Below are 11,980 nucleotides of genomic sequence, written 5' to 3' on the forward strand. Positions count from 1 at the left end.
AGATTGTCCTTGAGTAAGGGCCGCTGCTATTCGTTCCACTGATCGGGCTTGAAAACATACAAAGATCTTACACTGAAGAACATCCTTACCAACGTGATAATCTTGGCATACTCACTTTTTGCAACACTCACAGGGTTATGGGTCTCCCTCACAGGTCCTGCTCCTCAGGGGGCTTCCCCTCATGCTTTTGAAACTGCTTTTCCTACCTCCATTTTATAAGGAGTGATAACTTGGGACAGAAACTAAGAAATACTATTTTTGTTTTAGGGAAAGAAGAGCTTCATTACAGCACGAAATAAAAACCAAATGGATTTTTTTTTCTTTCAAGGGCTCCTGCTGCCTTGAAAGTCCCAAATCTGGCACTTTCCCACATCTCCACCTATAAAATACTGCTTCAAATACATCACAACAAAATATGAAGTTGTAAAATAATATTTAATTTCATCAGAAAATGTACAGGTTTGAGCAGCAATTCAGATCTATGTATTATACAGTGAACCAGGCTACAGTTTTGAACGCAACAGACATATTATGGAAAGATTCAAAGAGCAATATGAGAAACAAAAGAAACAATTATTTTTTTCTTGCAGGTTTTTTGGGTTTTCTTCCTTTGTACTTTTTTTTTTTAATGAACAGAACCTTGTTTATGAGCAAAGTAGTACTGACAAAAAAAAATATCTTAATGAAGTATTTTCTCCAATGGTACGAACACACAGAAACAGCCTAGTGTAATGTAATATAAAATACTTCAGTCCCATTTTTTTCTCACTTCTGAATTGTTGAAGCTAATGTTCAAAGGCTCTGCTGAAACTTCGTTTCTGGCCTCTGCTCCTGAACCTGTTTCTACCAGAGCCACCACGCCGACCGTTCCTGGAGCTGGAGAAGCTTCGGCCATTCCCTCCACCACTGCCTCCTCCTCCTCCTCCTCCTCGTGCAGACTCCACCAGCTCTGGTAATTCGGTGGCCACACACAAACGCCAGTGCTTTGAATCTTCCCACCTTGTCTGTGGGAATGGAGTCAGACACAGCAAGTTAAATTCTAGGAATGCAGATACAGGGTATGTAATAATCATTAAATCTGCCCAACTGAAAAGGTAAAATTGTGAGCTGATGTATGGGGTTCAAGCTTCTAACTGAAGAGATCAATAATTTTGGTTATACTAATGACTACCAAGCAAAAATCTGAATTCCCTTTACTGTGGAGAGAATTCTGGGTGAACCAGAGGCAGGGAATACAGAAAAGGGGATTAAAGCTTGCAGCCTACAAAGATGAATCCAGCACCACTTTTGTCAGTGCTAATGTTTCAAGTTACAGACTTTTGGTCACGGGGGAATGCCTTGGAAAAGAAACCCTGTGAGCTTGTTCTGTTCTTCGATTCCTTCCTAGCAATCCCTTTTGCCACTAGGAAAGGCAGGATAAAGGCTACATAATGTTTTCAGCCTAACCCAGCCCAGCCAGCTTCACCTTCAGCCTGCTGCACCCAGAATTTGCAATGAACGTACCTCTATGTCTTTTTGGTCTGCCACAGGAACGTCAAAGCACACACCCTAAAAAGAAGGAATCATTTTAATGCATACAAGGTAAGCGTTTTAAATGACTGCAACTAAAAACAAGAGAGCCCACAATTCTACACCTGACAGGCAGGCACTTTTAGAACTGACTGTCCTAAGAAACACTTTTCTGTTCTGTCATTAAGGCAGAGTTAACACACTTCATACCTTGCACCCTTTCTGCTATCCCCACAGCCATGCATTATCCTACCTCCTGAGCATGCCAGCAGAGCCCTAAGCACTAAAAAAACAGATTGAGGCCCAGCATCAACAGTGCCTGGAATAGAGAAAAAGACCAAACAGCTCCCCTGACAATTGCTAAGAAAAGGCTGCACTCAGAAGAGCCCAGCATCAAAGAAACAAACCAGAAATTTACCATTTTTCCCTTGAGGAAACACATCCTGTTCACCTTCCGATCAATATCATCGCCCAGCACTTCCCGCAGCCTTCGCCAGGCATAGCTCATGTTGCTTATTTCTTCAGAGCAGCGCAGTATCATTGTAACAAACCCCTAAAGAGAAACGGGGCATGTTCCACTCAGGCAGAGGAATAAGCTTCAGCACATGTATCAGACAGGAAAAACCTGCCAATTTACAGTGTAGTAATTAAATCTTCAAGTAGGTAGTGTTTCAGGACACCAGGTATCCTTACAGCCACTATATTATTGCTTTTAACAATATCAGTAGTTCCTAGTGGCTTTAGCTCTTAAACAAAATGGTCAGGAGATAAATAATTCTCTGTTCACACAACACAGAGGTGTGTTCTTTCTTTGCAGTTCCAAGACAAGCATTAAGCCACAGCCCCTTCCTTACCACATCCGAGTTCAGCAATGAGCGCTGCTCAATGGAAGTAGCACCCGAAATATGGGCCAGGGCTGCAGCCAGAGCATTAACTGGTCCCTTCTCTTTTATTAGCAACTGAGCAGATTCTCTGAAATACTCAATAGCAGTCTGAGGAACAGAATCCAGGCACCTAAGTAGTTAAAGCAAAAAAATATGAACAATTTATACACCAGTAGGCTCTGGAACAGAAAAAAATCACAGTAGCCCAAGATTTCAACAGTGCTCAAACAGAAAGTTCAAAGAGACTGTAAAGAATAATTCAAACAGCCCTTCTGAAGAAGGCAGGAAGATACAACAGGGCTTGAGTCCCCAAACACACCTCATGGCATCTTTGCTGGAAGCCTTTATTATGTCTGTTGCGGTAGGAACACCAACGCGCTTGAATGTAATGCCCTGAAATTTAAAAGCCAAAAGACAAATAAAAATTGCAAACCATAAATAATTCAGTTCTAAAGAAGCAGTGCTGAACTCCAATACAACAAGCATTTAACTCTGTCATTTTTCTTCTTATTTTCACCTTTAAATTTCCAATTTTTCCTAGTGAAAATTGTAAGGTTCAGCTTACAGGAAAACAGTAATACTTAAAAGGCTTTTATGTACCAGATCAGTTTAAATGACTCAGTGATCTTAGACTGAAAACAGAAACCACTTTGGTACATTTCTGGGGGAAACAGAGTCCTACAAATTCTAAATTACTACTTTTAGTCTAATAGATTTGGATTTAAGTACAAATTACAGAGCCTTAGTCTAAATGTAACACTGCTTAATGTGCCAGGAATAAACCATCTCATCTAAACCACACAATTGTTGAGGAAACTAGCATATGGAACACTGCATAAAGTGCAAAAATGCAAGTAACAGTTCTCAGGAAAGCTGCACCTATGCACATCACTGATAGATGATACCCAGGATGAACACCACACAGAAACACTGCGAGTTTTTTTCTCATTTCCACAAGGACAACCTTAGTGGCATTTGCTGAAAAGGAGTGGGTGTTAGGATCTGCAGTGCTCTCCCTGCTGCACGGTGACACTGCAGCCACTCCTCAAGGTACCCAAACCTCCTCTGGGTGCCCTACAAACTGCAGTTGAACAAACAGGAGTGTGGCAGTGAGAAGCAAGCTGTGCTGTACCGCTTTCTGCTCCACGTGTCGCAGCTGGTACTCCTCCTTGCGCTGATAGAAGCAGATGCAGATCCCAGTGCGCCCAGCGCGGCCCGTGCGCCCCGAGCGATGGATGTAGGACTCCACATCCTTCAGAAACAGAGGGAGGGCCTGTGAGTCACCTAATGCACTGCCATGGCATCAATCCACTGCATCACAGCACTCACAGCAGCCATTACAGTTAGGCCTGAACAATGCACAGTAAGTGCATCACAGAATTAAATCAGAAAACATTGTTTCACTAGTATTGACCAAATATGCTTTTCCATCATCATCTAGAAATCATGGCTTGAAAACCAGAGCCATGAGCATGGATCAACTTTTCTTCATGCATCACCACACATTTGGAGTGTGTGTACCTCTGCAACAATCCCATTCCCCTCCTGCACATCCACAGGAGCATTTTTGCAAGTATTAACAGCTTATTCACTGAAACATTACATTGTTTCTTTTAAACCCTCAGAATTTCAGCACCAGTGTTCTCATGGTTGCGGTCCACACCTCACAGTCACCCCCATTCAAGAGAATCATTCCTCCCACTGCTCCCAGCCTTGCAATCACAACACCCAGCTTCCAAGGAAGGCTTTGAACAGCCTCATAAGAAGACATTTTAAGGAAATAATTTTTAAACATACTAGGGACTGACACACTCCCAAAAAATCCTCAAAGAAACTGCTTCTACATATCTGGATGTTTCTCTCCCTTAAGCACAAAGCTGATGAACTCTGTGTGATCAATACCATCAGCTGGTAGCATTATACCACTTGAAAACAAGAGTACAGATTATTACAAAACATCCAACATAACAGTCTCCTACCTTTGGTGGTGAGCTCTGTACAACCAGGTCAACTTCTGGGATATCTAAACCACGGGCAGCTACATTGGTTGCAACCAGAACTTTAAATGAACCATTTCTAAAACCCTTGAGTGTGATCTCTCTCTGCTTCTGAGGAATGTCACCATGCAACGACTGGCAATCCTGAAAAACAGTATTATTTACAATCATACCACAATCCAAGACACTGCTCCATTCTATGGTCAGTTTTGGGTACAAAATCTTGGTATTTGATGGGCACTGAGTGGCAAGGTAAAGAAGAACAACTGAATTACCTGAGTTCATATTTTAGATGTCTCACAATATGTACTTAGTAATTCTTATTCATATACCTCAAAGGCCTTTAACAATGGCAGGAAAACAGAACTGAAACAATGTGTGTCTCAGCTCATGTCTAATTACTGAGACATATGAAAACCTTGCCCTAACTTGCCATCCACATCATCTATGCAATGCTTGGCTGTGTCAAAATAATAATCTACAATTTTTGTTTTATATCTATGAGAAAGAGTGAAATCCTATCTGGCCACACACAAAAGCCTGCCCTATACACTTTGAAACTCTCTCTTTAAAACTTACTCAGCATAGGTCTGGTATCAAGGCGTTGATGCATCTCTGACAGGTTTTGTTACTTAATACACCTGATAAAATACCTGTTTGATTGAGGCATTCAGAGCCAGTTCGTTTGCCTCCTTTTTGGTCTCACAGAAGACAATGGTCCTCCCATGGCTGCCACTGTAGACCTGAATGACATCTCCAATAACTGCAGCTCTCTGAGACCAGTGACACTCTATTGCCAAATGCTACAGAAAAAAATTCCAGTGATTAGCTTCTGTAAAGTTAAAATTCTTTTAAAATACATCTGGAGCTGTTAAATACAGAAATAGTAAAGAGTTATACAGTTCCCTGATGGAGAAAATGTGCTAACTCATGATCCTGGAACATCCAAAATCCATAAGGTTCTTATTTATGCCCACCACAATTAGTCTAATGTTCAGCAAAATAATTACAGTAAGAGAAAATCAGGCGTCTAGCATGTATGTATTACATATATTATATTCCATATATGTATTATATTCCTTGCTATGGTATTTACTGCACAGCAAGCAAAGGGCTGCTGAGGTGAGATACTACAGGAAGTTTAAAAAAAGTATCTTGTACACAGAACACCAGAGGCCAGCTGGGAAGTCCATGGAGAAACAAAAGCAGCAGGCTGATGTTAATGTGTGCCTTTTGCTTAAAGCTTGGATAAATTCAGGTTCTGCTTTTCTCTGAAAACCCACACAACTGACAAGAAAATCTTCTCTACCTGTGATGTGAGAAGACAGATCCTAAACCCAAAACCAACTTGACCAGCTGTAACACGCCTTATGCTTGGAAAAAATTGTGAAAACAACTTCCAACATCACAGTGATAATGCACCTTAGGAAGAGGTGACTTTTGTAGCATAAAAGAAAAGGAGAAAAGCCTGAAAATGTTTCACATGAGCTTACTCACTTCTACTGTTGTAGCAGCCTTCTGAGTTCTTTTCCCAATAAGGTCAATCTGTTCATATCTGGACTTCATGTATTTCTTGGCCACATCATACACCCAGTGTGGGCAAGTGGCAGAGAACAGCAGTGTCTGGGGATTGTCTTCAGAATCTTACAAAAAAACCCAAAACAATGTTTCACAAACCTCATACATGTCACCTAACACATGTATACAAGTTGATTATATGGGTGATTAAAAATGAAGATAAATATCAGTACCTAATGTAAGGAAGCCAATTGAGCTTTTTAGATTTATGCATTACCAACACCTGGAGTAAAAAATATTCTAGAAAGTCTAAATCATTTCAAGATTATGAAAAAGTTACTGCAGTCTGTTTTCAAGCAGTGAAAAGGGTAAAAAGCTATTTCCTTTTAACTTGAAGAAGTCCAAGCACAACTTAAAGATAGGTGCCAAAGACATTTATTTACAGACCCCTCGGTACTGGACTCCAAGCTCTGCACAGCTTCTGTGAATGACTCCCACATATTCACAATAACATTCAGTCATTTCTAAACAAAATCACCTTATACCTGAATTTCTGCCAACTAAATTATTACTAACATTTCTTACTATTTGTTTCAATATTGAGATTACCCTTTTTGTATGCAACTCGTAAAATGTCTTCCACTTGCTCAGCAAACCCCATGTCCAGCATCTGGTCAACCTCATCCAGCACAACGTGTTTGACCTTGGTGAGGTCCAGCTTGCCATTCTGCAGGTGGTCCTTGATCCGACCAGGGGTGCCCACCAGAATGTCAATGCCACTTCTCATCAGGTCAACTGGCAAACAGGGAACACACAGTTAGCAGTGAGCCAGGGAGCACTCTCTGCAGCAGGTAAACATGGTCACAACTCAACAGCTTCTTAAACCATTCATAAGTACTCTCCTTACAAAAGTGAGAACAAATGATGAACTGGAAGAGAAAAGCTGGAAAAAATGTAAGGTAGAAAATCTACTGCTCTTCCAGAAGGAAAAAAAAAGAACTTACCATTACCACCCTTCCCTCTCCCTGTGCTTTAAAGTAGCAAGGGTGAGCTTCTTTTAATACTCTTTAGAAATAGTCAGCTCTTCCCAAATTATCTACTTTAACTGGAGACTTTTGAAAAAAATATTTATTTAACCATCCAAATTACTGAAATCAACTCCTTCCTGAGGTTCTGAAAAAAAATCATCCCTAATGTCTCAAGATGTATCACAATAAAAGAGCTCGCTCTCATTCCTTGTTACAATCACCAAGGCAGTACATTATGCTATCATAACAATTTACAAATCCTCTACATATCCCTTATCACATGCAAAAACACCTACCCAGTCACAGCTAACTAAACTAGACTAAACTTCTTTAATGAAAATGGGTTTCCAAGAATCTAAACCCAGATACAGGTTACACACACAGCATACTGTTCCACTTTAATTTAAGGTACATGAGGAGATAAGTAACACCAAGAATATAAACTGAGAACCACAGCTATTCATCTCCATAAGAAGATACACTTTGAACTGCTGAATTTACCATTAATAGTCTCCAGCTTTTGAGCTATAAATGTCTGGAAAGACCCAACAGCACTTCTTAAATATGGCAGTCAATCAATATTTAAATTATTAGTCCTAAGAGTCACTTACTTTGTCCATTATAGGGAGTTCCTCCATAAAAGCAACCGACTGTCAGCTTCCTTGTGATATCCTTGAAATCTTTGGCAACCTGGTTTGCCAGCTCTCTTGTTGGACAAAGAACTAGAACCTGCAGAGAAAAAAAGATAAAACAGGTGTTTTCTCAGCATGGCTTCTGCCAAGAAACCTCTAGACATCTGATCATTAATTTAGATCTGACCCTTTGTAAAATTTTAAAAAAATCTTTTTAAAATTTGAGAGAAACACACTGGAGAAACACACTGCTCAAGTCTCTTGTAACATCATTAAACTCTTCAACATATATTCATTTAGGACAGGCTAACTTCTTTTTGAACAGGATAGGAGAGACTTAAATCTTATTTAACTTTAGTTCCTGAACAGACCAGCTACAAGTGTTCTTCTACATGTGCATATGCTGTTTGAACACAGGACTGAAGGACGTGGGTAACAAAAGGGTTTTGCTTCACAGTCCTGTGAGAGGTGCAAGAGCTGTCAGCAGTCTCTCAGCTTCCCTGTGGCTCAGGGAAACATATGTCAGTCTGCAGAGCTGCTGTGCTAACCCACACCCTGCAGAGGCACCCAGGGAGCCATCCTCTCTTGCAGCATGCAGCCCTCCCTGCAGGCAGGTGAAATAATTGTGTTAAAATGTGGCTGAAGCACTGCTCTCCAACCTGGGACCAGTCACCTCACAAAGGAACCTTAACATCCTTATCCCTGTACCTCCTCCAACATCAAAACCCACTACCTAAAGCAGGCAGCAGTGTATTATGGCAGAGTGAGGTCTGGAATCTTTTGCAAGGCTTATGTCTCCCTTCCTTCTCCAAAAGACTGTGCCAAATGCAGAGACAGCATTCTCAGTCAGCCCAGAACTGTGATGGGCAGATGCACACCAAACTGCTAGTGCTACTTTTGGAAGGCCCTTCAGGTGATCTGTGAGATGACTGACAAGATGAAACAAGCTGACAGAAATTATTAATGAGCATGTGCTCAGCTTTGTCCTCTCTAGGTTTTTTGGAGGCATCATAGGAATTCAGTGAAAAAGCACACGAGGTATTCTTAGCAGAATGAACACAGCTCATAACAAATCTGCATTCCCTGGAGCAGAAGCCTCAACATTTGGTGGTGTTCCTAGTGAAACTAAGTCTATTTTTAAAACCTCCCACTGTTTATGTGTTTTAGAAAGAAACATGTTTGAGTAGACAGCTTTTAACAAGCTGTCAAGTTACAATTAGTAACTAATCTGTTAGCAATTTAGGAGAAAAATAAGCATCCAGGAGCCACTAGCCCTGAACTGGTAACGTGACTGAGCAGAATTATACAGGAACACGTTGTCCACCTGTAGTTTTGGTCTCCCTGTGGCAGAAAAAGGAACTGACAAGTGGATAGAGCTGTTGTGCTGCTCACTCCCCATCAGAGGCTGGCAGGCAGCACAGGATGCAGTGGACACAGCTTTCAAATCACTTTTAATGCGGGTTAGCTTAGCCCTGCACAGACCTGAAATACCTGAATCACTCAGATGTCAGACAAAGCACATCACCATCCTAGGCAGGCACTGTTACCTTTGGTGGACGGCCTCTTCTTCTTTCCTGTGAGTCTCCCTGAAGCTTCTCAATCAAGGGAATGGCAAAAGAGAATGTTTTCCCTGTCCCAGTTCGTGCCTGAGCAATGACATCCTTGCCAGAATACACGGGGTTGAAGGTCTTCACTTGCACAGGGAACAGGTACGTCACTCCTCGAGCTGGGGCAATTGCAAGAGAGTTCCTTAATATGGTCATTTTACAACTGTTCTTTCATACTCTTCACTGGAAACCATTGCAAAATTATTGCAAGAAGAACTTCCATCAACTCTAGAGTATGTCAGGAGCGTATCATCACCTCCACTGATTTGATCAGATGAGTCATCTGCAAAGAGTACTCTGGGACTGTCAATTTTATTCTGCCACTTCACCCCACCAGACACAGTGCTAGCTAGGACAGAGGAAGTTATCAGCCTTTATGAGAGACTGTCAGCACTGTGCCTGTATTTGTGCAATACTCCTCAGCTATCTGTGAAAACCTCTTCCTTTCAAATAATTAACACCTCAAAACCCCTTCTGTTCTTAGTTCTTACTAATTCATGTATAAACAAACAGCAAAGATACTAAATATAACTGGTTTTCCTTTATTCACACCAAAATAACCTTTAATTGAAAAGTTCTCACATATAATTTTTTTTCTTGGCTCATGTAGTTTAGAATTTTATTGCAAAGGCTGAACTGGACAACACTGCAAACAGGAAATTGTGTGCTCTAAGGTGTATTTAGAGCAGGCAATCAATGTCTGCTGCACAGCATCCCTGCTTGCATGGGCACGAGCAGAGCACATCTCAAAGCTTATTGATCCATGGGGTTTGAGCATAAAAACACAAAATTCTACGGTCACACCTTGCCACGAAACTTACCTTGAAGAAGCTGGACAGTTTCTTTGGAAATAGCAAAATTGGAGAAAGCACCCTCCTTCTGTTCTCCAGTCAACTCCTGTTAGGTAAGCAATAACTCAGGTAAGATTCCACGAGAATATCTCATGACTGTCAATAAATTCAAGGTAATTCAAGCAAATTCAGCACAGGCACTGGTGTCATACTCTTCAGGGACAGTGTCACAGCTGTGGCTAAAGAGCCTTGTTTTAACATCTTATTGCAAACCTGGACAAAGTTAGCAAAAGTGATCTGTAGGTTAAGGCTGTTTCATATCTAAAAGCACAGTGAAGCAAAACACTCAAACCAAAACTGCAAACAATTAATTAGAATTATAAAATATCATGAATTGGAAGGGACCCACAAGGATCACCAAGTCCAACTTCAGGCTCTGTGCAGGACAACCCCAAAAATCACATACACCTCGTGATGCTGGATCATATTTTAACTCTATCTCAGTGCAATCTGTCTGTCCTGCAACAGCCCCACAGCACCAGGCTGCTGAAGTGAGGAAATCACGACGCACTGCTCCAACACCTCAGCACTTTCATAATTAAAAACTCTTGCAAATTCTTAGCAGACTGAGCAATTCAAGGGCTTTAAATCTTGACCTTTTACAGCACTTTGGACTGACTAGGAAAAGGGGGGGAAATGGAATACAACCCTTCAAAATTTGGGTGTGTTACACTGCAGGAGTTAAAAGCCCTAACACACCTCTATAACTAAAACCAGCCACGAGCTTTACCTGATCCTGCTCGCTCTCACTTTCGCTCTCACTTGACGTTTCACTGGAACTGCTCTGCCGGCTCCTGCGGGAGGATTTGCTGCTAAAGGACAATCTCGATTTCTCCACGCTCTCCTCTTTCGTGTGACCGTTCTGTTTACTGACACTCTTTGATTTCTTGGCTTTCGGGGCATAACGCTCCTCATCCGACTCCTCGCTGTCATCTGTCTGAGTCTTACCCCTCTGAAACTTGTCCCGGCGTTTAGATTTCTTCTCCTTTTTCTCCTTCTGACAAGGCACAGAGCAAATGAAAACACACGCTCGTGGATCCAAGCGACACGGAACAGAGAAGAGGGCGCAGAACAGTTAAAGCTTCAAGCGCACGTTCTAGTTACTGACGGGGGCGGTGGCTGACACAAGGCAACAGCTCCCCGCCGGCCGCCGCCGCTCGGGAGACACGTTACCGACCACGAGACCACCGGGCCTCGGCTGGGGGGCGCTCCCCGCTCCGGGTGCCGGGGAGGGCGCGTCCCGGGCTCCCGGCCGGCTCCGGCAGGCCCAGCGCGTCCGGCGGGGCCGCCCCGACACGCGGCGAGGAGGCCTCGGCCCGGCCCGCCCGCGCACGTGGCCGCCCGGCCGGGGCCGCCCCGCGGCCGCGCCGCGCACGCCCGGCCCGGCCCGCGCCACCGGCGCTGCGGGCGGCCGCCACCCGAGGCCGGGCTCGCCGGACGCCGGCCTCAGCGGGCGGGCGCGGCCAGGCCGTACCCGGAGCCCTTCCCTGGTACCTTGTGCCGCCGGCGGCCGCTCTCCGGGACCCCCTCGGTGTCCATGGAGCAGTCGGAGCCCGACTCGGCCCCGCTGCTGCTGCTGCTGCTGCACCGGGTGGCCTCGGGCATCTCCGCTCGCCGCCGCCGCTCCGCCACGCCGCGCTCCGCACCAGCCGCGCGCCCGCCGCACGTCACGCTCCGAGCGGCCCCGGCGCCCGCCAGCCAATGGACGGCGGATCCGGCAGCGCGGGGGCGGGGCCGCGCCGTCCGGCAGCCAATCGCCTGCGGCCGTCGGCGCGGGACCACAACTCCCGGCGTGCCCCGGGAGACAACGCGAGGACTGCAAGTCCCGGCGCACCCTGCGCGCGCTGCACGCTGGGAGCGGGCGGCCGCCATGACGGGGCCGCCATGACGGGGCCGCCATGAGGGCTCGGCTCGTCCCGCCGGCCCCGCCAGGCCCTGCCGTCCCCAGAGCAAA

The 11,980-nt window shown here is 44.3% G+C and overlaps 1 protein-coding gene across 1 annotated transcript; it reads right to left on the bottom strand.

Annotated features, from left to right (window-relative positions):
• Positions 1-416: 416 nt before the first annotated feature.
• Positions 417-11,663, bottom strand: LOC128944889 (nucleolar RNA helicase 2-like). Its single transcript, XM_054288353.1, has 15 exons — positions 11,521-11,663; positions 10,757-11,023; positions 9,997-10,072; positions 9,116-9,294; positions 7,548-7,665; positions 6,518-6,703; positions 5,888-6,033; positions 5,044-5,193; positions 4,373-4,534; positions 3,526-3,645; positions 2,713-2,786; positions 2,364-2,523; positions 1,928-2,062; positions 1,504-1,548; positions 417-1,004 (listed from the first exon to the last, which is right to left on the bottom strand). Exons 1-15 carry the CDS (start codon positions 11,629-11,631, stop codon positions 786-788), a joined length of 2,148 nt encoding a protein of 715 aa, XP_054144328.1. The 5' UTR covers positions 11,632-11,663; the 3' UTR covers positions 417-785.
• Between the last annotated feature and the right edge of the window lie 317 nt (positions 11,664-11,980).

This window comes from Melozone crissalis, unplaced genomic scaffold (genome assembly GCF_028551555.1).
Source record: "Melozone crissalis strain CALT ecotype California unplaced genomic scaffold, PUWL_Pcris_2 ptg000062l_1, whole genome shotgun sequence".
Lineage (NCBI taxonomy): Eukaryota > Metazoa > Chordata > Aves > Passeriformes > Passerellidae > Melozone > Melozone crissalis.

Bases quoted from the DNA above. Each gene is read 5' to 3' on its own strand.
- LOC128944889 (XM_054288353.1), bottom strand. From the start codon at position 11,631: ATGCCCGAGGCCACCCGGTGCAGCAGCAGCAGCAGCAGCGGGGCCGAG. The intron at 11,024-11,520 runs GTACCAGGGAAG...GTGCCTTGTCAG, and splicing joins GCGGCCGCCGGCGGCACAAG to AAGGAGAAAAAGGAGAAGAA. The intron at 3,646-4,372 runs GTAGGAGACTGT...CTGTTTCTGAAG, and splicing joins TACAGAGCTCACCACCAAAG to GATGTGGAGTCCTACATCCA.